The 23,662-nt window shown below is 34.0% G+C and overlaps 1 protein-coding gene across 1 annotated transcript in view; it reads left to right on the top strand.

Annotated features, from left to right (window-relative positions):
• Positions 1 to 9,706: 9,706 nt before the first annotated feature.
• The window catches only part of LOC149080055 (disintegrin and metalloproteinase domain-containing protein 10-like), an 86,675-nt gene continuing 72,719 nt past the window's right edge, over positions 9,707 to 23,662 (top strand). The window contains exon 1 of the mRNA XM_089238999.1: positions 9,707 to 10,443. Within this exon, the coding sequence (XP_089095125.1) occupies positions 10,362 to 10,443 (82 nt within the window). The 5' untranslated portion in view covers positions 9,707 to 10,361. The remainder of the gene's footprint in view (positions 10,444 to 23,662) is intronic.

Genomic DNA, 23,662 nt, shown 5'->3' with positions numbered 1-23,662 from the left:
CTCCCTTTCAGTTATTGTACCAATATATAATTTTAACACATGTAATCATGAAGTGTTTCATACGCAATAAAAATTCAAAAAAAAAAAAAGAAAAGAAAATGCCGATCGTTCTTTAAGCGAGACTATATTCCCTGTAACAGGGAAAAGAAAAATATTCTCTCCTTCGCTTGTCAAAATAACACATTAATCTACACCGAAGGCACTTCTACTCTCTAAGAGTACATAATATATATATATATATTTCTCTTTCTGTATTTTTCTAAAAACTTCAAAAAGCACTTCCGTGTAAAGCTTCCGTTTCCCAGTGCAAGTAATCGATAAAAATTCTTACATTTCCGACGTTTCTCCGGAAAGAGCCGTGAGGATGAATAAGTGCTAACTGAAGAGTTCCTTGAAGTGATTTGTCTCACCTGGAAACGCTGTTCTGAATGGGAAAAAAATAAAATGAACGTAGGATAAAAAAAAAAAAGGAATTTCAGTCGCTTCATAAAGTTAAGCACCGCAGGTGCACTTTTCGGTGAAATAAAACAGCGAATGTGTTCGGACAAGAGATTTTTTTTCTTATCCTCGCGATGTGTTTCGTGAATTCTCTCGTTTTACTTAAAAATCGATTTATATGCACGAGACTTTAGCAATCACTTCTCCTCTTTCGACATTGTCGAGGTGCAAATGCGAGTAAAAACATAATCGGAACGTTTTCTTTCTTCTAACATTTCAAGTTATTTTCTTTTGCAACAACGTGTGCGAAACGCATCCTGAATCACACTGGAGAAAAAAAACGTTGCTTTACATGCATATTAAAATTTCTTATGTGGGCGAATTTCAGCTGGAGCGGTAAAAGTGTTTTATCGTTTCTTTCTAGGCGCAACAGTGGCGTGATATTGCAACCATGTTCAAGAGACAAGGTTTTTCTACACCAGTGTTTTTCAACCTTTTTCGGAGCATGCCCCTCCCCCACTTAACCATATTTTCTTATCCTGCGCCCCTCCCATCTTATCCAAGGCCCCTCCCATCTTATCCAAGGCCCCTACTTTCATCCAGAAGCGAGAACCTTTCTACTTATTAAACTGAATTTAATCAAAACTAAGTTTATAATGTGAACAGCAATTTCATAAATAAGACCAATCTCTGGAACACTGGGACAGACACGGGTCCAAAAGCGAGGTGATCATCTCTTCCAAAAGCTGAATTATGTATGGGAAACATAGGTATGTGTAAGTAAGTACGGGACGATCCAACGAACTTGCACTATAAACTACCCCTGAAGAATCAGACTCGGACTAAGTGCATACATGTTTCCTGACTAAGCTGGACATAAGCAAGTCCTGCGCTGAAGGCTCCCGACAAACACTCATTTGTACAGTTTAGCTCCCCTCCTTCCTTCCTTTTTTCCTCTTTCTGTCTTCTGCTTTATCTTGCAGCTATAGCTCACTGACCCGTTGGAAACTAACGGGAAAAAAATTTGAATTATATATATCTTGTTTTCCAACCGGAATTCGTTCACTGATCTGCCGAAATCCCCTGCAATTTGAGTTGTATGTATTTATAAGTAATTACTATATATATTTTTTTTTCTTTCTTTTGTAAGCTACTTCACCAAACACCAACTCTGGCCATGTCGCAATTTACTGCCATTAATGAGTTGGAAACGAAGGCACCATATACCCCGTGGTCGCCTCAAGCTCGTTATAGGAAAATATCTTATCTATGTTCTCCCCTGGGACCATCACGGCAACCTTCACGGTGAAAGACGCTGATCTTACCACCACGCAACTCGGGCGCCATTTTTGCAAACTGTGTATGTTGTAAGTTATTATTATTTTTTTCAATGTATGTAATGGAAAATAAAGTTCCCCTACACCCCGCCCAGTCCCTTAACTGGAACAATGGCTGAAATTGACGAATGTCGACAGGGGTATAGTGTGCGGTTTAAAAGTAAAGAAATAAATTAACCCCCTAAGACACAAAACCATGGGTCCACGTCATGGCCCCCCTCCACATCCTTGAGCAAGACCCCCTAGGTTGTAATCTTTAGTGGGTCCCCAAACCAGACTTTTCTCAGGCCCTGCCTTCTATAGTGAATTTATTGTATGAAAAAAAATAATTTTATCCTGAACCCTAGGGCTGTCAGCCCCACCTACCCTGGGCTAGAGTTCAACGAGACTCCTCCTTATCGGGGTTTTATGCTTGACCGTCTCAACATCATGGGTACCCGGGGAAAGCGATGTTCTGAGGCCGCATACTTAGCTGGAAGTAACAGCTTTCATATTTACACACTTGCAATAAAAAGTCATAGTACTAAATCTGATCAAACAGCCCCCCTCCCCCCTGTGGATACGAGATTATGGGCCCATAGATTAAAATGGTTCTTTGCTGGATTCTGAAAGTGATCACATTTTTTGTTCCCCATATTTCCCTTGAAAGCTTTATTTCTTCATAGGTTCTCTGTGGCTCCCTTCATTACTTGTCGTGGCTCCTCATTCATCTGATTTTCTCTCACTCGTGGCTCCCTTAGAATATCTTAGGACCACAAGGGGGGGGGCCACGTGGCCCCAAGTTAAGAACCATTTTCTATACAACACATCCCACCGCGCGTTCTTTCATTAATTCCCTCTCTCTTCATCAGCAGATCCTTTCATCTATTTTTTATTCACCGTATTTATAACTGTTTTCGCCAACAACAATTAGATAAAGGGAAGGAAAGGAAGATCAAATCCGGACACACCATTTCTTTTCCTCTCCCTTTTTCAAATATGAGACAAAAGATTCTATATACACTCGGAAACTTTCTGCATCTGAAGTTTTAAATTTCAGTCAGAGGTTGGCCTGGGGACAGAGTTTATAGGATGTATATAGAATACTATACACTGTGCGAAGGCCTCGTGTTTGTCCTATTAACTTTACCTTTATCTAAATATCGTAGAGAAAAGGCCTTTATATAGTTGCCAATAGCCCTAATAGTTTTTTCAAGATTGGGATTGGACTGAGATCTCAGTCCCCCGCTAGCGATGTGTTAAATTTAAATGTGATTGCTTCTTTAGATTTGTGGGTATGCAGGGGCGCATGTAGGATTCACATTTGATAGGGGCCCCTGGTTGGTCGAAAGAAAGGGATACAGAAGTCTCGATAATATCGAGGTGAATGCGACCGAGACTATCTCGGATTACTCAAAAGTCGGATTATCCGGAAAACAACTTCCAAAGAAGAAGGCTTACCTATTTATTTTCTGGTAAATGTACCTTACATAGCGTGTACTAAAAAATTAAGAAAACGCAAGGTCAATCTCTGGGCACCAGGGCTGGTTGGGAAACTTATTCTCATCTCATGAAACTGTTCTAACTTGTTTTCTTTGAACCTTTGTATTCGTACTTATTCTTGCCTTTTTAGTGCTTGATTTACCAGCTTAATTTATTAGATTAGTGCCGCCAAGACCCATGTCCTCATTATAACGAAGACTGCGAGGGGCTCCATCTCCGGGTATTCGATATGAAAATATGATTTTTTTATACTATAAATTCATTGTAGGGGAAGGGTTGTGAAAAATTCTGGCTATTAAGAGCCGAAACGCGTCGACCATTCGACCAATTGAATTTATTTGTCTTAAAAACGTGGCAATTTTTGCATAAAAAAACAAAAACAAATTATTGGCATTCACGGGAAAATGTGAAATAAATCGCGTTTCTGGTAAAAAATAGAAAGAGTGCGTTTTTTTAGAAGAAATTTTTAAAAATTTCAGCGTCTCGGATTACCCTAAACCTCAAACTTTCGAGACTTGAATTATCTAGACTCTACTGTATAGCCAGGAAGCCCCTTCCAGAGAATTTTAACCTTCCAAAAATACCATCTCAAATTTAAGAAAGCTCATTAAATCAGGATATATAAAAAAAATTTTAATTTTAATATTTTTTGCTTCAATATTCAGTTTTAATTTTCAAGTGACTAATGGGTGTGTGGGGCCACTTGACCCTGTGACACTTCCTGCACACTGCTTTGTAAGTGTCATTACTAATTCTGGGGTATTTCTTCGGGATTTACACCCGATGAAATACGGATTGATGACATTAACACTTAAGTAACTGAAATTCGTATCTGAATTATGATACAAAAACTTGTGTCCCGAAACGATTAACAAGACTTCATAGAGGACACACTTTTCGTGAAACTCGAATAAACTTTGCCTATTGCTTTCAAAGTTCTAAGTGACGAGAACTGATTGACTCGATTAATTCTGAAGCCTTACGCTTCACAGCATTTATCAATTACAACTGCACTAACACCGAGGCAGATGTAAGATACCCTGAATGAGGTAAAAAACCGTCATTCTTCACTATTAAAATAATTACCATAGTAAACAACAAATTTTATTCGTGTGTTATTTCTTCTGAATGAGACATTAGATTGCTCGGAAAACATACAATCGGAAAACACTCGAATAACTGATAAAGAGAAATCATTCATGGAATGTAGTAATCGATAGTTCTAATTTGCTTTATACAGCATATCTGCAGAATTGTCTCGATCTTTGAGAAGAAAAATGCATTGTTTTGAAAAATTAGTTTGCTGATGTGTTTAAATCTTGTTTGAAATATTTAAATACCTCGAGATACAATTGAAACTCAGCCAAGTTTTGTCACATCAGGCACAAAACGAATTATTATTTTTTTAATTGCGATAAAACTTGATTTAACCTAAGGAAAGAAATTTATTTTCGACTAATATGTTACTCATAAGAAAATAGTTTGATACAAACTAGTGCAGAGTATATACAGTAGCTCAGCTGTTATCGATTATTAATACTAATACGGTGTGCGATATATAGACTAATATCATATAGGACCTGAATGTCCCGAAAATTTTCATTGGATTTATTATTTGCAGTAAAACTACGCTAGAGTCGTTTTTAATGGATTATTTTTGATCAGATAATACAAATAGGAAGTTCACCTCATGGGAAAGTTTTTTTTAATTTTGGAATTTAATAAACAGCAGTTCTGCGTCTATATGCCAGTTAGCCTTGCCAAAACAACATAGATCGTTGGAAGTTCTTTGGCACCCTCTTTATTTGTGAATGACCTATAAAAGTGATGAGGGCATTATTCGTTGATTAATGGGAAATATATCCAGCAGCAAAATAATTTTCAAATAAATCATCAGGGCTTGTCGCTTATGCTGCCGCTGCTGTGAGGATAGGATCTCTCGAAAATTATTCTTCTAAGCTGATATATCATTCACATTTGTGATCTCAGTGAAATTCTTAAGAATTTGAAAAATTATTTATTATTGGCGAAACTTTTGGGGTCGTAATTCTTAATTTTTTTTATTCTTCGCTGCGGACAGGTACAGTAAAAATTTGAGTTTCGATTAAGAAATTTTTGTAAATTCTTCATGAATTCAAATTTACGTCAAAGAATCCCACCGATTCACTATTATTTTTTTAAGATTTATTTCATGCATTTCGTTTTATACGGTTTATGATAGAGATTTACTTAACTATTTACCGTATTCCCCGCATTATCCGGCAAGCTGGGAATACCCGTATTTTCCGGCATGCAAGGAAATTCGAGTCAGATTCCGGAATATTCTTAAATATTTGGGCTCTAATAATTGATTGAATAGGTGGATTGGAACCCAGTCTTTTATCTGCGTATTTTGGATCTTTCTGTTTTACGAACCGCTTTTAGGTAGTTGTAGCTTTATTTCTGCTTTTATTACTACGAATCTTGATTTTATTAAAAATGTCGGATACCAAGCATGTTTGTTTACACCGATTATGAATTATATGGAAATATAAGTAGCCTGCGAAGCATTCTTAGATTCCTTGATCATGCGTGTAAAATTGGAATGAGAAGAGTGAAAAATTAAAGAATGCATTGCAAAATATTATTTAATTCAAAAAAGCAACAGCGCATATTTCTTCAATCTTTGAGCATACAGGAAAAAATGTGCAGAATACAGTATCCCTATATTTTATTAAGTTGATGTTAATTAAGTTAGAGCAATAAGCAATTTTTATCATCATATCGAGTTCCCGTGTAAAACACATTTGGCTTCAATAAAATTTTTTCTTGTATTCTCTCTTTTCGCTTATCTACTCAGTCCTTAATATGAATTGTTATCGGTCTTTTGAACGCATTCCATGATATTTATTGAACCTCGCTTTTTCCGGCATGCCGGCGGAGAATACAGTAATTTTCGTACACATTTATATGATTGCATAATCGTCATGTTTCGAAAACGGTCAAATCACGTTAATAAGCGATTGGCAAGAAATTCGGATGCTCTCTATTTGACAAATCGGCGATAAATATGGTAACCTTGTCCTAACCTAACCGCACGTTAGAAAAAAAAAGAAAAAGTCGAAGGGAAAAAAACTAGAAGAGAAGAGGAAGGAAAAGAAAAACAAATGAAAGAGTAAAACAGTATAATAGATATGATCATAAGAATGTAGGTACAAAGTGGTTTTTCTCTTTTCACCCTCACCCTACTTGTTTTCCTTCACTCTTATAAGAAAGATGCATCATATGTGGGAAAAAAATCACTGTTAAGGTATACAAAAAACCAACATAAAAAAAAGTTATAGGGTTACAACAAAGCTTCGCGATGATGAGAGAGAAAAGAAAACAGAGGAACTTGTTTGAATTTATTCCATAAAGAAATTTTAATGGTTTTAGAGTATATTGGGGCTGTTGATTCCGAATTTGGCATTTGTTTTGTCAGATTGGCTCTAATTTTTGAGATAAAGTGAAAATTAAATTTCAATTGTAATGCCTTAAGCAGCACACGAGTACAAATCACATTGAAACTGTGCATTATAAACAAAAAGAGTAAATCATTGGCAAAGATATTTCAGTGATTTTAGAGTCATTTTTGGGCGTTTATTCTGAATCTAGCATTGGTTTTGCCGAACTGCTCTAGTTTTTGGGATAATGCATGATCTCAAAAATGGGATTTGTACGCTGCTTATGTATTGAAATCATTGAAATTTAATTTTCACTTTATCTCAAAAACTAGAGCCAATCTGACAAAGCAAATGCCGAATTCGGAATCAACAGCCCCCCCCCCCCCCAATATACTCCGTAAAAAATAATAACCGTTAAAAAAGTAACCAATAACCGTTAAAAAAGTGAAATGTGTTCCCTTGTGAAAATAAGCTTCTCAATGGTGAATTGCAATTCCATTATAATTTGAACATGCGGTTTCTGATTTTTTTAGAGCTAATGAATGAAATCTCGATATAACGATACTCTGTGCAGCGTTCGAAATCTTTAATGGTCCACTGGTCCGAGACCACTGATTAAATAATCGGACCACACCGAGAAAAAAAATTGTGGTGGTAGCCACAGCGCGAAAACTCCCCCCCCCCCCCCCTTCGGCGAGGATACATCGATCGCGGAAGAATCTCCTATGGGAGAATCACCGATACGCCGAACGATTGACGGCAGTTCTAATTGTTGTTATGGTTTCTTGCACCCTTTTGTGGTATATCACACACATGTTCTTCTAAATAATACAAGTAATATATTACTTGCAATATATTTTTAGGAGTAATACTTGTCTGATATATTTAGAGAAAATGAATTACTATTCAGTGCAGATTTCGTTCAGCTGACCACTCATGATGTCTGAGGACCAGTGGGTTCTTGTATTTACACCAGTAAGTACAAGAACCTTCAGTAAATACAAGTGACTTTTATTTTTCAATTCTAACGCTGCTCTGTGGACTAAGCGAAAACCATAAGAAAATCTTTACAGGGATTATCGTTGTATCGGGAGGCAGACCATCATCATAGTGGTCCACCAGATTTATCCTGTTTTTGATATATGTTCCAAATCCAAGTTGTTAGTACCACCGTTGGTATTTATATTTGTCACCAAAAAAATAAATAAATAAAATAAAAGTTAATAGATTAATTAATAAAAGTGTTGTTCCCTAACAAATATATGAGACAAATTATGGTTTCCTCCATAGTAAAAATGCCTAAATATTCCTGCAACTGTATTGCTCAACATATTTGTGAATTGGTGTTGTTTTTTTTTATTCTAAGTGTACCACGTTGATCAATTCGTTATATACGAACTAATTTTTATAAAAAAATATTGTTTTTTTTCATTTCTACACCTTAATTACAACTAAAATGACCTACCAAAAATATTTTTCACCATACTTATTTCATTTTTTCATAATGTGGTTCTGCAAAGGGTTAAATCAGAATATATTTTTGTGACAAATATTTATAAGCCAGACGCGTATGAGCAGAAAAAAAAATGTTATGGTTTTTCCGGACATCTTCAAGATTAAAACCCGGCAAGGAAACGTATACAGTCAAACTCGGTTATAACGAGCTCAGTTGTAACGACACCACGGCTAAAACGTCAATAATTGACTGTCCGGCTGAATTCCCATAGAGAATAATGGTAATGAACCTTGCTTATAACGTCGATGAAAAGAAACCACCACGGATATAACAACAAATTTTTCTTCACTTTTGTCGATTACGTTTTCCCAAGAAATTCCTAAGCTTAGAGCTGATCACATTCAAGGAATGCTCATCTGTCGTTTTGCTTGTACCTAACATTAAAATAATTTTTTTTACATATTTGAAGCTCCGCACGTTCTCACTGACATGACCAATACACAAAACATTCCGCGTATACATATATTTTGCCCTTCCTGACTGTTTCCCTATAAAAATGTCCCGTTTTTTTCTCAGCGAAGTTTACATTAACTCCTAATCTTTGGTAGAGTCGGGAATAAAGGCAATCGGCATAATTTTACAATTATCCACATAATTAATATAACTATAAATATTCATCTCACGTATTTGTCCATGTTCGATTTTTTTCCCGTGAAATACATTTCAGCAGACTTGCTGTAGCAATGCATTTCTTGCCAAGGGTTATTTATAAGCATTATTTGTTTATTTCGCCGCCAATTGGCATTTTTGGTGAGAATCGGTGACGTCACGTATTAGTTCTCCGAATTTCCTCAATCAAATATGGTCACCATAACGAAATAAAAACTTCATACACAGAGTACACTATATTTTTCGTCAAAATAAGTCTTCAAAACGTCATATTCGATTTTAACTACTTATAACGGCAAAATTTCGTAGACTCTTCGATGTTATTATTACCGAGTTTGACTCTGTTTTTGTCTGCATACAAACAAAAAAAATTACTTTTCAGTTTTTTCTAATGGTAATGTATACCATATTACTATGAACAACTATAGTATTCCATGAATTTTTTAAACTCAGTTAAAGTGATTATCAAAAAAGGTATCTCTTTTGCTATTGTACATATGATTTCATACAGGATTCTGTGTAATTCTTGCAAAGCTACGAAGGGAATGTTGCGTACGAGGAAGGGAAGCACCTAAAGAGAAATGTAAACATTCGAACCCCTTCCAGTAACCGTTAACGACGCGTTCCATTTCAGACAAAGATCTTGATTACTGGGTGCGTATTGCCGAAAGGTAAAACTCATTCTTAGAACTTAACGAACCTCGGCAAGTCATTTCATATGTGAAATGATAATCCTTGTAGTTATTGTAAGTATTTTGTTGAGCACGTAATTTTTCCGGGAAGCGGGAAATTCCGTTATTCTGTGCGCGTATTTCGTCAAAAAGTAATCTCGCGCAGCTTTGCCGAGTTTCGATCGATCAAGAGCGAGTCTGGTCCAAAACGAACAGCTGAGAGGGATGCTCGGCATCGTTCTCCTGGAGGTGCTGCGATGATGTCGAATCCTCGTGAAATCACTTTCTGCACACGGATACCTAACCTTGTCCCCTAAGAGCATTAAGGTAAACGATGTGTTTTCGTCCAGATTCTACGAAGTCGCGTGCTCTTTCTCTCTCTCTCTTGCGCTTCTCTCTAATAGACAGAAACATCGCCGAATATTCTCAGAAGGAGACTGATAGAAAAAAAAATGAGACTGACGCCTCCCTTTTCCTAGTATTTGTTTCAGTATTTTGAGTATTCGCTAAACATACCTATTATTCCTTGTAACTTGGTGGCGATGGGAACAAATATCGTGGAAATATTGAATGAAGCCGCACCAGATGAGGCTGCTTGTAACCTACCTGTTTTGTAGCTGATGTCACTGCGCGACTCCGATTTAAAAAGGCATCGGGTTGGCAACAACGTCTGATGTCAGCCTCGCCGTCAGACAGCTATGTCAGCTGTAACGATGTCCTCTTGCAGTCAGATGCTGTTCGATGGGGACGTTTGAATAGAGGGACCACCCCGTGTCCCTTATGCCACGGGGAACAGAGACCGGACCATCAAAAATGGTACTCTGAGCAGCTGTGACGGTGGATTCGCCTCAGCTGTATTGTTGACGTTCTTTGACAGAGCCAAAAAATGCCCAGAGTAGACCTTCTGCTCTGGATCTTAGTGGCTGCTTTCATGTTCTTGTGGTCAGATTGCCGAAGTTCGAAAACAGGTGAGTTTTCTTCTTTGCGTTTATAATACATTAGTCTTTGATAAATTATAATTTAAGTTTTTTAATCGGACAAAAATTGCTTCTCAGTAACATCTTCATGCGTGTTGTTTACTCACATCAGGTAAGAATTGATTCCCTCAGACACGTTCACACCTGTTCCTTTCAAGCATCTGGACACCATATATATTATAATATATTATAAATTTCACAATTTCCGTCAAACGCAATGCAAACTTTCTAATTAAAAAAGAAAGTAATATCTAATTACAAAATCGAAAGAAAAACCTGCGATCAATAAACCAGCTAATAAATATATATATGAATATGTGTGATTTATTAAAAATGAATTTTTTGTTTCGATGTTTACGTCGGTAATTAATAATATAATTTGGCATTTATAAAAGAATGTTTGATATTTCATTTGATTTTTATGGATGAAAAAAGCTGTTTAAATTTTCATTTACTCTGATGACATTCACCGAAAACTAAAAACATATGTTATTTGTAAACGGTCAATAACAAGGGCGTAGTACTTCACGTTATATAAATGCAAAGATTACTCATCTTCAATGGATTGTGATGATTCATACATTTTTCTGAAATTTATTTTCAACTTTGTTGACAGCTTTTAGAAAACATTCGGAAGCTTTCATTTCTTGCTGCTCGACCTAATTTTAATAATATTTTGTTCAAAATACCCGAATAGAATACACGCACACGCATGCAATTAAGTGTCATGATATGTTTTTTTTCCTTCTGTGAATGTACTTATACAGTCGATCCCGCTTATAACGTTCCCACTTGTAACGTTTTCCCGCTTAGTACGACATATTTTCGTGGTCTCAACTCTAAGTAATTCTCATTAACATTTCCCTCTTACAACGTTATTTCATGACGATTTTTCGAAAAACGTTATAAGCGTGATCCACTGTGCAATATAACTTATAAACATAGAGGCACATTTAATAGCTAGTGAGGAAATGAAAATAATTTGCAATTATTGATAGATGTATATTTTAAATAAATAGCCTTAAAAAAAGTAACATCGCATAAAATGAAATAAAAATCAAATCTTCATGTAAGTAATAATTTTCTGTGATAATCTTTTTGATTGAAAATACGTGAAACTAATATAAAATGCGAGATAGCTTTAAAGAAAACATTATTGTTATTATTAAAACATAATTTCCAATAATTAATAATTTCTTGTTTTGGTAGTATATTACTGAAGTTCAGATTATATATATATATATGTGTATATTTCAAAAACTAGTGACTAGAGACGAGTTATTCGGGCATGCTATGTAGGAATGGATGAAAGAAATATTTCGCCGTACGTTTTCAAATAGTATTTAGGCATTTAAATACACATGCTTACAATTGACTTAATCAAGATATATAAATACTTTCAACTAATTTTTAACGCTTAATTGTTAATCTAACTTAGTGATTTATTTGTTATATATGTTACACGGTAAATGGATAAATCCGGTTATTATGCATAATTGCTTATTATTATGCATAATTACCTACCATTTTCGTAAGTTTTAAAAATTTTGTGAATTTATCACATTTACCGGTGATTATGCATAATCCCCAACTCGTATTGGTAAATATGATAAATCGCCAATTAATCATTTAAATTTACAGGACATTTTGCTCAAACTTCAGTCTAAAATGATGGATTCGATGATATTGATTATGCTTAAAAATGTTGATAAGTGTGAAAAAAGCAAAAAAATTACAAGACTGATAAAAATTTCTACGCTTTTATATATATTGGTAAACAACAGTTCTGTCTATTTTTCCCTCATCAGTTCATGGATGGAATATGAGGCATTCATTGTGATATATATATTGATGATAAAGTAATACTTTTTCTAAATTTCTCCCGATTGGTCTGATGAGTATTTTCGTAGAAATAGTATATTGGAAATGAGTATTTCGTTACGTATATTAGTGTCAATAAATAAATACGTTTCCACATAATAACCATTTATGAAGGAGTAAAAACTATGATTAATCACGAAACGCCGAGATTTTCTTAACGTGGACGTAAATTTTTTACTTGTTTCACCACGTTTAAATCTTGCATTTCCACAACAAATTTGAAATTTCACAATTTTCCGCTTTTTTAAGTGGGAAATTGGAATAGAGATCACCACATTTATAAAAATTATTGATTGCCACTTTTTAAAAAATAGGTTTCTAGCATATTTCAATCTTAAAATAATTGCAAATTCCTTATATAGGAATTCCTAGAATAGCAAATGCTCCAGAAATTAAATATATTAGGTGATTATTTCTTCGAGAGAGTTTAGATCCAGTTATTTATGAGCAACGCTTGCTGAGAAAGAGAAATTCATATTTAACCTTGTATGGTCCAGTATATATTTGAATAGACATGACAAATATATGGTAAAAAACTCATTATATCAATTTATTTTCTCAAAAATTTCTTTTGTTATTTTAGAAAGTAGTAGTGTCATTTCAGTAATTTTTTTAGTGTTATTTCGGTACAAAATACGGCTATATAAGTACACTATTTTTCAATTTAGAAAGAGTTGATTCCTTGTCGGTGTTGTTTTTTGAGAACTGCTGAAACACGTAAAAACGTGTTTGGAGATTTATAAAATCGCACTTAATTGAGGGAATCGGAAATAAAATTCAAGGAAACATCTATTTTTTGAACTTTGTTAAGCAAGATTTTATCTGTTTATAGATATCAGTAAAATAAAGGCAAACTCCCCATATTTTACCAACAACTGGCCATTGTAACCATTTGAAAAATCTACTCCCCCTTCCTAATTAATTAAATTGTTGTGTTGATGAATTGTTTCAATTAAAAATATGCTAACAGTATCTATCTGCATCCGTGTTTGTAAAAAAAAATTTCCAATACGTTTTTATGGTGGATGAACCACAAAGGGTTAAGAATCTTTAGTATAAAGCATTAAATAAGAATAAAGCTATTGTAATCAACCACGAATGCACGAGTATATAGGAATAAAAAGTCATCATTTCCGTCTCAATTCAAACACCGAAAAAAAATTAAAAACAAAAAACACAGCACTAAATGTGGTATATGCAGCACATTTCGACAATAAATATATATATAATAAATAAAAAATAGAGTTGAAATTTTAAAAATAGAATCTCAAGAATCCAAAAGTTTTCGGATTTTTAATCATGCTCCATCATAAAATATCAAAATTCGCAAGTTCAATTTCAGAGAAATGTGCTATCGTATCACGAAAAGCAAGATAACTTCATTAAATTATATGACAAATACATTTTTGAGAGATTCTATGATTAAATTTTTTTATCAAGTATAATACATGCATTTTTAAAATGTTAAATTAAGAATTCCCTGTGAAGTGAAAAAAATCCGAGTTTGGTAAATTTAATGAATATCGAATGGATTCACGCATCGGAGGAAAAACCCAGAAAATTTGCGAAGGTTGATTAAAACATGCCTCCTGTTATGGTGTCACCTTATCGGTAAAGAAAATAAATTTGAATAGAATTTGTTCAATTAAAAAAAAAAGGCATTTAAATAAACCGTTGGAAACTTCTTTAAAGAAAATTTTTATCTGAAATTTTAAATTAACTTTGTATAATATTTAAAAAAAAGAAGTTTTCTCTAACTAACAGTTGCCCGGATAATGATGATGATAAGGAGATAAGACATTCTTATCTCGTCGGATGTGCATTTCAAGAAGCGCCTCACGGCATTGGAAACTGTCACGTTAACTCAATTTAAACCGGTGCGATTCGAATGTTTTAAAGTGATTACAAATAACCGGGTTTCACATTTTCCGAACGCAGCATTACTTCTACTATCGTAATTGAATCTTTCCGCATTGTACCTTCTTTAAAAAGTGAAGTTTCCAACCAATTGATTGAATTATTTGTCGTTGGGTTTTAAAGAGTCTTTTGTTTCAGTTTCCAGGAATGTTTCGTATCTTGCAATGAATTCTCGCCCAGCTTGCCACAAAATCCCATTATCTATTCCCGCAATCTACAGGTTATCAATAGAGCCGTGCTCGCAACGTGCATTAAATGCTTCGTTGCTATTCAATGTGCAAAGAATTTGAGCTCGATGGAATTTAAAATTTATCGAGTGCATCAGTTTTCAAAGTTTAGGAAATGGGTAGTATCATTTTCAATTGCCTATTTCTTCCGCTATCGACCGAGTTGGTTGCTAGATTGAGCGGAGTTGTGGATGAATGACTACAGCTATTATGTTCACAGCTCACCATCGCGACTCACAGCGCATTGTTGACAGAACTAAATTTTGTCTTGCTAAGCATACTACATGATAAACGGTCTTAGGGGGTTTTAAGACAACTTCGGAACTCGAGCACAAAACATTCATCATTCCTAAATGGCCGCTTTATTGTATCTTTTATAAGTATATATACGCACGCGCACACATACACACTTTATATGTACACTCACACATCAAAATTCTTATATTGTTTTTTTAACGAATAATAGTGGTGAAAAGTTAAAAAAAAAAGAGAGTTAAAAAGTTTCAATTAATTGTTTTTTCTAAGAATCTGGATATTAATCCTCTTTTTTTCATCCAAATTCTCATCATAAAACAAATGTTTCTTTTTTGTTTTTTCTTTCTAGTTAGTTAACGAAACATTTTTTAATAAAAACACACTTCAGTTTAGTTCTGTGAAAATACTTTCAAAAAGAGTTGCGCTTTTTGATTTATTTTACTGGTGAGCTATTCTTAGCTTTGTTATTGCAATTTATCTTATTTAATTCAAGTCTTCTCACGCCATTAAATTTTTAACGTACAGTGATAACAAAGATATGTTAAGTTTCAAATAGCGGATAATTATACATTTAATGGTGCAATATGCATTCATGCAAAGAAATATAATCATATTAGTCGGAACTTTCTAATTTTTGTCTAACAGCACAATAACAATTAATGTGTAACTAATTCTCTTTTGCGGTGTTTTTTTTAAAACTATCATTGTATTCTACATTTGAGCTCCAGCGAAGAATCTAAAGATCTGGCTTTCAATAATATTGTCAGTAAGATAATGTAATTTAACCAATATATATTGGGTATTAAAAAACTGATAAATAATCAAAAACTTCAAAATATCCTCAAAACCCAGAACAATTAAAATCCATTCGGAATCTAATATTTAAAGTCTTCAGCAATTAATTTTGATAAGAGAATAGCAATTTCCATTTATTTTAAAAGTGTATAATCTGACCCGCAGCAGTCAAATGGTAAATATTTTCAAATAAGGGGTTCTCCCTTTATCCTTCTGTAGGGAACTAATGATTATCCGCTTCTAGGAGGAAATATTTCAATCCAATTAAAGATGATTTACTTGTGCGTCCCTTCTTAAAAAGTCTTTCGAAAATTACTTTAACGGAGCGTAAGTACTCTTCCCACACACACGCATACCTATAGGTATATCCGAGTATATACACACTCATGCAGATCTGATTTCACGAAACTCGGTGCGGTTGTTTTCTTAGTTTTTGTATTTTTATTATCGATGAATTATTATTTAATAATCCCACGAGTAAGCGTGTTTAATCAGGCGGTGAAACGCTGAGCAAATTAGCACTGCAAACTGCCGTTTAATTACCTTCGAAAAAGAAAAAAAATGAATTAGACACGAACATTTTTACTCAAAAATGATGAATTTCGTGCAAACTCGAACCTGTAAATCCACTTGCCAATTTCATGTAAGAAAATTGTTTTCTTTCTTGGTCGTATCGATCAAGCTGCTGCTTGTAGACGGCGTTTGTGAAACTTTTAAGCCTCTTTCTCACGCTCAAGATCTACTTTAACAAATATCAATTTATTTGATCACGCTCATTTCTCGCAAGGTTAGTGAAAATTTATTCGAATTCAATCAATTCGCGTTTCTTGGAGCGAACGTTTACTTGAGCGTTGTTAATACTTATTGGTGCGTATTTTTCCTGTTCACGAAGTCTTCTACGGTTTCAAACATTCTCCTTCAGATTTAATCATCAATCCGCAGTTTAATTTTAAACGCAGACCTACTAAGGTAGGGTTGCGAGATGGTTAGTTGTTCATTAAACAGCGATAAAATTATCATTTGACAACAAATTTCTTGTTTTCGTGCAGATACTCATTTCTCAAAATTATATCTTCAATCAAAATTTTGGCTGTAATGAATTGCTTGATTTTTATCAATTTGAATTGGCACTTTGTCAATATTGCAACATCTATTTGCCATTCTACGTTGCAAAAACCAATTCGTTTCTTGAAGTCCTTGGGGATCTGGTTTCAAAATAATGAGTTTTTTAATTGAAAGTCTAAAACTTCTAATATCAATGATTTTTTTTCTTTCACACATTTTTGTATCAATTAAAATACTGATATGATAATATAGGTTATTTTACAATATGGGAGCCTCATTAATTCAGCTGCAATTTACATACCCGGTGTCCATAGACACCATAATCTTTGAAAGATTATGTTGTCTATGGGCATCGGATTTGATAATCTTTAAAATATTTCACACTGAGATGATATTTATATATTCAATTAAAAGAAACAAATTCTTACTATGTATTGAACAGACCAGTTAATAATTTTTTAAACAGATAAAGTTAGTTATTTTAATATTTCATATTACATTACAGCAATAAAGTTCATATGAAATGCTTGCAAATTTGGTTATGGACCAAAAAAGTGCATATTTCATATTAAACGTTCTTTCGTTATATATATATAGGTAACTATATAATATTGATTGATGCTATAAAAATATGTTCAATTCATTTTTCTTTGTTTATATTCTAATGAATGCAACAAAGTATAAAACAAAAATGTAATATATATATAGAAATAGATTAACGAATGAAAGTTGACCGCTCTCCTGAAGCTATTTAATATGCTGAACATACTTCTCATATCCTGGAATTTTCTTAACTCGAGTCTTGTCGTTTTTAAATGAAAAATCAGTTATTTTAGGTTATAGTCACCGATTTCGAAACTTATATACATTTCGATTTTCATACTGTTATTTTTTCCCTTGAAACTGGTTGCAAATGGTACTGGTGGGGGAGGGAAGCGGATGTTTCTTGAATAAAAAGTGCTTTTCCAGTGGAGAGAATAAATTTTGGTCTTCCATGAAACTCGATTTGGAACTGAAATCATCACTATATAGTTCCCGTTGAATCGACTTGTATTTCCCTCATGTTGAAAAAATTTGATCAAAACATTGATTCTCGAATATTTTCAAATATGGTCACTAATCTGAAATGTTACGTACTGTACTCCGCACAAGTTTAACACTTACTTAAATTCACTCTTAAATTTAAAAAGAAAACGAATTATTGACTAATAAAGATTGTCAGATATAATTCTCTCTCTAAAAATATTATTCCAGCACTTGAATATCAAAAGCAGTAAAAGATTTCCGTGATAAAATTAAGTTTTTGCGAAAAGAGTGAAAGTCGTGTTTGCAAAAGTTTAGACACAGAATCCAAAGACTGCTTTCTACGCAAAAGATGACTGCGCGCCAATTTAAAAAGCTCGTTTGGACTCTCAGTGTGTACGGATATGATTTATACACGTATACGAGAAAGAGGTACTGTGTATTCCGAAAAATTATGAAAAACCAACTTTTGCTGTCAGGTTTCAACTTGAACACAAAACAAAGATTACAGTGGGCTCGCAAGTGTGTGCCATATGGACCAAATTTTATCCAGTTATTTTCACAGTGATGAGAAGTGGGAAGAAGTGAATGGGTCAGATAGATGAAAGTAATATTTTCACTGTTTGCGCAAGGAACCACGGACTAACTTTAGTCATAATCAAGGTGGTTCTTTACTGATAGTTTCCACTGCATTCTGCTGCATTGGCAGGTATCAGCAGTCTCTCTTAGAGGTCGCCAAAATGCTTAGACACTAGAGCATGATATCTATTACTATCTGGTGAACCTCTCGCTGGTCTCAATCGGTAGTTTAAGCTAGATAATGCAGGCAGGTCGTAGTCGTAGGCATATTGTGCATACAGCAGGTCATGCAAAAACCTACTTTCATGTGAATTTCGATTTTCGATCGAAATTCTACTTATTGAAGTTCTCGACCGAAAAACATGTGGTCTCGATCTCAAACTTATTGAGAATCTTCGTAGTCTTTTGTCGAGAGGCTTATGAAAATAATAGATAGTATTCGTCTGTAAAAGATCTTAAAGCTTCCATTGAGAGTTATTGGCATGATTTTGAACCAAGGGTAATGCAAGACTTAATTTCTTCAATGGAAACCTGCATTAACGTACTGACTAAGGAAAAAGGGCATCCAAGCAGATTTTTCATTTTGTTTAAAATTTGTCTTTGTCTAAACTTTTGCGTCGATTGTTTATCTGCTATTTTTGTTTATTTTGTCATTATGTTTTCTATGAATTGTATAGTCTAATTTTATTACTTTGAAAATAAAGTACATTTGCACCCCAAAGAGTGGTAATTAATTTGGAATTTTGCAATCAGTACCGTAGTTTTTAGACACTGTCATCTCAACTAGTGTGTAAACTTTTGCCGCGCACTGTATAGGAACCTAATTAAGACATCTCATCGATTCGATCTAATAAATCAAGTTACATTATAAATTTTTAATAAAAATTTTAATCGAATTTTTATCGGATTGATCGACTCTCAATTAACTTGAACTAAAATTTTTAACTGCGATTAACAATAGATCGATTAACCAATTCGATCTATCGATTAATTGGACCAGCTCTGTAGCTCCTTTTATTTTAATTTTCAACGTATTTCTTGGCTTTTTTCGAATATGTAATTGAAAGAATTAGTTGATGGAAATAGATATATACTCTTGGCATCTCTGTCGTGCATTCTATGATTTTTATTATTGATTTTTTTTTTCAGCAACAGCTCTTTTATGAGCACATTTTTTCAGCTGCCTTGTTGGGCAGTTTACCTGTTGTGGTCTTTGTATTTGTTTTGGTGTATAGACAGAGAGAGAGAGAGAGAGAGATCCGCAAGGTGCATTTCCGAACAGGGGGGAATTGAGTGGCATTTCTATTCACATTGCATAGTTACTACTTTCAAGTTCTACTTTTTCAAAAGAGAGAGTTAACTCCTTCAACTACTTTTTTTACCACTAGGATGTCGAATGCTTTTGGAATATTGCACTCCAAAATATTTTTTACAGGTAAATATTACGGGAAAAGTAGTAAATCAGTGTGTGGTAAATCACGATCTTGGCTTCCCATGCTTTCTGGTGGGAAAAATCTCCTTCTTTCAAGGAGCATTTAAAAATTTTCTATCCAGTTCAGGAACTCAATTTTTTTTCTGTCAAATACTATGGATATTATTTTTATATAATTAACAAGAGCATTTAGAATTACTATTTTTTCTCGAATTTTAATTTCAACATGCAAGTTTTTCAAAAATCGCCAAAATTTACCCATAACATTTTTTGTGCCCTAAATTTTTTTAAAATAATTTTAATAGGAAATCATCCTGTTAAAGTATGTAACATCATAGTGTTGAAACACACAAAGTTTCAAGATATTTGAATGAGTGGTGTTCGAAAAAATGTTCCTTATCTAACAAAAACTTCGTTTTGAGAAAAGGGAATTTTAGTGGAAAACATTAGCATATATGTATTATATATATATAATGCCTGCCAGCAGTTTATATTAAAGTATTTTAAAAATATTTCTAGTACAGGGAGGAAGGGGGGGGGGGGGTAGAACAAAAAGTTGAACACAGTTAGACGCAGAAAATTTAAAATTTCATAGTATTTGAAAACGGAAAAATTCGAAACTATTTTTTTTTTGGGCAATTTGCGTTCTCCAACCCCCTGAAATAAGTGTTGAAAGATTTTCTTCTCACATATAATTATGTTCAAATAAAATCAATATTAAAATCGATTGCTTTAATGAAGAATTAATTTCATATGCTACACTGCCTGGAAAAAAATTAACAAATTTTACTGCACCCACTGTGCAAGCCTCAGAAGGAAGCGTTGTGAGGTTTTTTATACCTGATTATTGAATCTGGGGTTTTTTCTACTAGGGTAAGAAATTAAATGAACATTTTAGCATACATAAAACGATGTATTCACCCATAAAAAAATTTTTTTCTTCCTTGAAGACGAAAATGTGATTCCAGAATTACAATGTTAGAGTATATTCGTTTAAAACTGTGAAAAATTAGTTGAAAAAGCGTGAGACACCATTCAGACACTTGGATTGTAATTCACCGAGTAAATCCGATCGAAATCAAATTCAAACCGACAAAATACAATCGAGAACCTTTGAACTTATTACAGAGATATCTAAACATTACCTCTGGATTCACCAAGGGTGCACGAGAAATATTGAAAATTTGAGCACAAAATAAAGTTGAGGTAATATTGCGGGTTGATTTTAAGTGTCAGTCAAAGCGCGCGCCTTTTTTTTTTTTGAGGAAGTCGCAAACAAAACAAAAAAAACCGACATCATAACAATAAAATTTCATAAATTTTAGCACTTTACCATAATTTCAATCACGGATATGCATGAAAGACGATTTCAGTGACACAATTTCATGTGGATATAGTACCCTCGTAACCAAATGGAACAAAAAAACTTCACTTTTGGTTTTTTTGTTCTGAGTCCAACTTCTCTAATTGGTTGAGGTAGTTACCTGATTGGAATCCGATTTTATGATTGGTCCAAAAATTAAAAACTAAAATGTGAGCTGAGGATTGTTTAGGAAGAGTTTGGGAATGTCTCTGATATCAGCGGTAATTCAATAAGCTTTAGTTGTCTTTTGTCTCTTTTTGACTGCAGAGATATCATGAAAAAAATAAGGTATATTATGACTTGGCGATTTTATGTCATTTAAGCAAACGATTTGGACTTGACTGCGTAGTAGTATTCGTAGCGTGTGAAAGAAAATGCATATTTGAAGTGAGACTATATACGATAGCAGAATATTATAACTTTTAATTGACTTGTATTAAATATTTTAAGGTGGGAATCGCGATCATGACATATTACCTAGCTGCAAGTCTGTGTAATTGCAATCATGACATCCCCAAGTAAAGCACCATTCATTTTATTTTGTGAGTTCTACCGTGATGAGATGCAAATGTTTGAAAAAGCACGTACAAATGGCTAAGTAGAAAAGCCAGTTCCAAGTTTGGCAAGAAGGAACCGAAAAATGGTCTTTGCTTTCTTTTATTGCCCTCTCAGTGACAAAGAAATTTATTCAGAGACGGACGTAGTGGAAATGCATTTCTTCTCGTTTCTTATTGCACTTCATCGTCTTATTCATTCCTGCAGCTTCATCTTTCACTTCAGTCGCAGATCGTAAAGTTTTTGAATTATTCAGCTGCTCTCCTAAACAGTCATGGCTTTTGTAACACATTCTCTTCTTTCCAATTTCCAACAGATATTCAAAAATATTCCCTGTTCTCGCTAGTTTGTTTTCATTTTTCGGCATTTCGTTCCACAAGTCTTTGTTCGATATTTGCATGGTAGAATTCAGAGCCAAAGTAAACGACGGAAAATAAAATTTTTCTCTTTGCTCTACAAATATATATTTTTACTGGAAATATTTTTCTAAATGAGCTTGAATATCAAAAGTAGAAGAAATTTGATAGAGAATAAGCCCATCACTATAATGAACGTTCACATGGAATTGAAAGCAACAGAAAAGAGAAAGATAATATATATTTTTACTAGGACAAGGGCAAATTACCGTGACGTCTGAAGAGGAATATTTTATTTATATATTTTACTTGAACGAAGACAGATTGGGCTCTGCTGTAGAAGATACATTATGACAATACAACCTTCGTTTCTGCTGTTTTTTTTAGTGAGAAAATAGTAAAAAAATATGCATATGCGTTCTTCATTTTTATTACAAGTGCATCAATAACCAATAGCATCAGGATCCCTGACTTGATAATCGGAATCGAATCTCGTAGGAAGGAGTGGAGGTCATTTCTTTCAGTGTAGAAACGCAGCTGTATCAGATACCACTTCAGATGACATAATTGATATTTATAATAATGACCAGGCAAAGGGTTAGAACTGAAAGAAAAGAACGAGATTGCAGCAACGGATAAAACGAGTAGTAAAAAAAGGGGGACGAGATATGACTAATCAACGGATAAAATAAACTACATCTCTAAGGTCAAATTTTGACAGCAATAATAACGAATCTTCCAGTTCAAGTGGTGCCCTCGGGCAAGGGTACGAGACAAACGGAAGGAAATGGAAGTGAGAGAGAAAGAGAGAGAGAAATATGTAGTCTTGATACTTCTTGTATTCATAAGAAAAAACTTCCGATAACTGATAGATAACAATAAACAGAAGCCGTTGGTACGTGACTTTTCTCTAGTGCCACAGTTACATTTATTGCTACTTGATAAGAGTGTGTGTTCTTGTGTTCTGATCGATGTTTTTTCTACTGCTCATTATTTTTCTGATACATCATAAGATAACTAGAATCATGTTTTTTGTGGGGGGACGACGACGACGAAAGAAGATATTTCTCACACACACTAGATTTGTTGAAAGCACAATATAAACAACACATTAATTGGACGAACACTTAACAGAATGGGTAACACTAAACAATAATATAATTTGAATAATATCAGCCGCGAAAATTAGGTGTCATAAAACAATTAGTATTGATAAAAATCGTTCCTCATTAATTGAGATTATTGTTGCAGCTGTTGATATGGTTAACGAAGTAATATTTTTAGTTCTACACATAAATTTTACGTAGAGTTTGAAACGAGAAATGAAGAATACAGGGACTAGAAAGGAATATAGAAATACAGGGTGGGCAAAAAGTAAAAATGAATAAAAACCGGAAAAAACCGAAATAAAAAACGGTTTGTATCGCTAGGTCACGGGAATTTTTTAAGATAGGAAAAAACTCAAAAAACAGCCGATAGGCGGCGCTGGTACGTGCGACTTCGGTGGAAATGTGCAAATGTGACGGTTATAAGAACTTGCGCTCCTAATCCACAATCAGTTCATCGTTGTAAACAGTGTATGTGGACCTGCTGAACTCTGCCGTTGATGGATTTGTTTTGTGACTCGCCTGCAATGTGTTATTCCCTGTGGTGGTGGTCAAATGGAACACATACTGCTGTAATAAACGATTCGGAGGCATTCTGTTTGTTATTTGCGTATCTTTTCTTTGACTTGTGTACGTCAGCGCCACCTATCGGCTGT

Source organism: Pholcus phalangioides, unplaced genomic scaffold (assembly GCF_987345545.1).
Source record: "Pholcus phalangioides strain wild (caught in Gottingen) unplaced genomic scaffold, Ppha-v1.0 ptg000011l_1, whole genome shotgun sequence".
NCBI lineage: Eukaryota > Metazoa > Arthropoda > Arachnida > Araneae > Pholcidae > Pholcus > Pholcus phalangioides.
The sequence above is the reverse complement of the archived record's forward strand: the minus strand, read 5'-3'. Positions and strand labels throughout refer to the sequence as shown.